Source organism: Cyprinodon variegatus, unplaced genomic scaffold (genome assembly GCF_000732505.1).
Source record: "Cyprinodon variegatus isolate N-32 unplaced genomic scaffold, C_variegatus-1.0 Scaffold7297, whole genome shotgun sequence".
NCBI classification, from domain to species: Eukaryota; Metazoa; Chordata; class Actinopteri; order Cyprinodontiformes; family Cyprinodontidae; genus Cyprinodon; species Cyprinodon variegatus.
In genome coordinates this window covers 1-1,239 of record NW_015157750.1, presented here as the reverse complement: position 1 = coordinate 1,239, position 1,239 = coordinate 1, and the positions used below count along the sequence as shown (strand labels likewise).

General features: G+C 43.7%; 1 protein-coding gene across 1 annotated transcript; it reads right to left on the bottom strand.

The window, feature by feature from the left end:
* Positions 1–4: 4 nt before the first annotated feature.
* On the bottom strand, positions 5–555 carry LOC107081568 (early growth response protein 3-like; the record flags this gene model as incomplete). Its single annotated transcript, XM_015369728.1, has 1 exon — positions 5–555. A coding segment is annotated over exon 1 (543 nt), but the record flags the coding sequence as incomplete, so codon positions are not given.
* Between the last annotated feature and the right edge of the window lie 684 nt (positions 556–1,239).

The window sequence follows — 1,239 nt, the reverse complement described above, 5'->3', positions numbered from 1 at the left end:
TGATGGGTGGAGGGTTGACTCTGATAGGGTCCATGGTCTGGAAGGGCTTGTGCTCCATGACACCAACCTCTCCTTGGTGATGGAAAAGGTTGTAGTCGGGGATCATAGAAAAAAGGCTGCTATCCATGGGGGCTTTGGATGTGGAGTGATATTCCTTTCCAGGGTAGGCAAGAGCTGTGCTGGTGGCCGGGCTGTGGTGGAAGGAGACCTGATGCTGGTATAGGTCGCTGCAGGTGGAGTAGGCAGGGAGCGGAGGACCGTATACCTGCTCCATGTCTGACGTCTGTCCACCCATGTTTGCTCCAGAGGATGGCGTTTGCGTTGTAACCGTGCCAGGTGAAGGAGAAACCCCCAGGATGCCCGCACTGACAAGACTTTTGATGTTGTTGTCGGGGCACCAGCCGGAGCCCCCGATGCCACCTGAAGGAGGAGTGTCAAAGGCAAACTTCCCAAGATATGTGACAGTTTGCCCGCTGCGGTTGGACTGGAAGCTGGATCCATACTGTATCTCAGAGCTTGTCTTCTCGCTTCCCATCCCTAGATCCATGATATTATCTAGATGAAAAAAAGGATTAAAAACATTAGCAAATTATTCTCTTGGATTCTAAAACATGGATTCAAAATACAGGAAATCTTGTGGAACCCGAAGAAAAAGATTCAGAAAAATTACTCTACTGTGCTGAATAAATATCAAAAAAGAAGAATTTGCTTTGTTCTTAAATAAAGCGTCGTATAAGTAAAAGGAAAAAAAGTTACAAAAGATAAAAGAATGATAATGTAAAAACCCATACAGTTCACGAAGAAACGTGAGCCCTGTCAGACCTGGGAGTTAAGTGACTGGAGTGTTGCCTCTGAGAGACTGGTGTCTCTCTCTCTCACAGATCCCACAAGCTCTCATAAATCAAGACCTAAACACCCCCTTTGATCCAGTCATTGTGTCCCTTAGGAGGACAGCCAAAGAGGAATGGCAAGATTTGATGTCTTAACAGCAGGGAGGATTATAAGGCAGACGCCAAATCTAGAATGCTCAGGAATTCAATGTTTGCATTTGCTAAAAAAAAGGAACATCTGGAGGGAAATTTCAGTGTTTCGTCATAATATTTTTCTTCTGTTTTTAAAATTATTATTATTATTATAGAAACATTTACAGCAATTCCCTTATGCTCTCGCTCCTTTTAAAGAAGCTTTAAAGAACAATTACAGATATATTACAAGTGATAAATTTCAGGGATAGCCGTG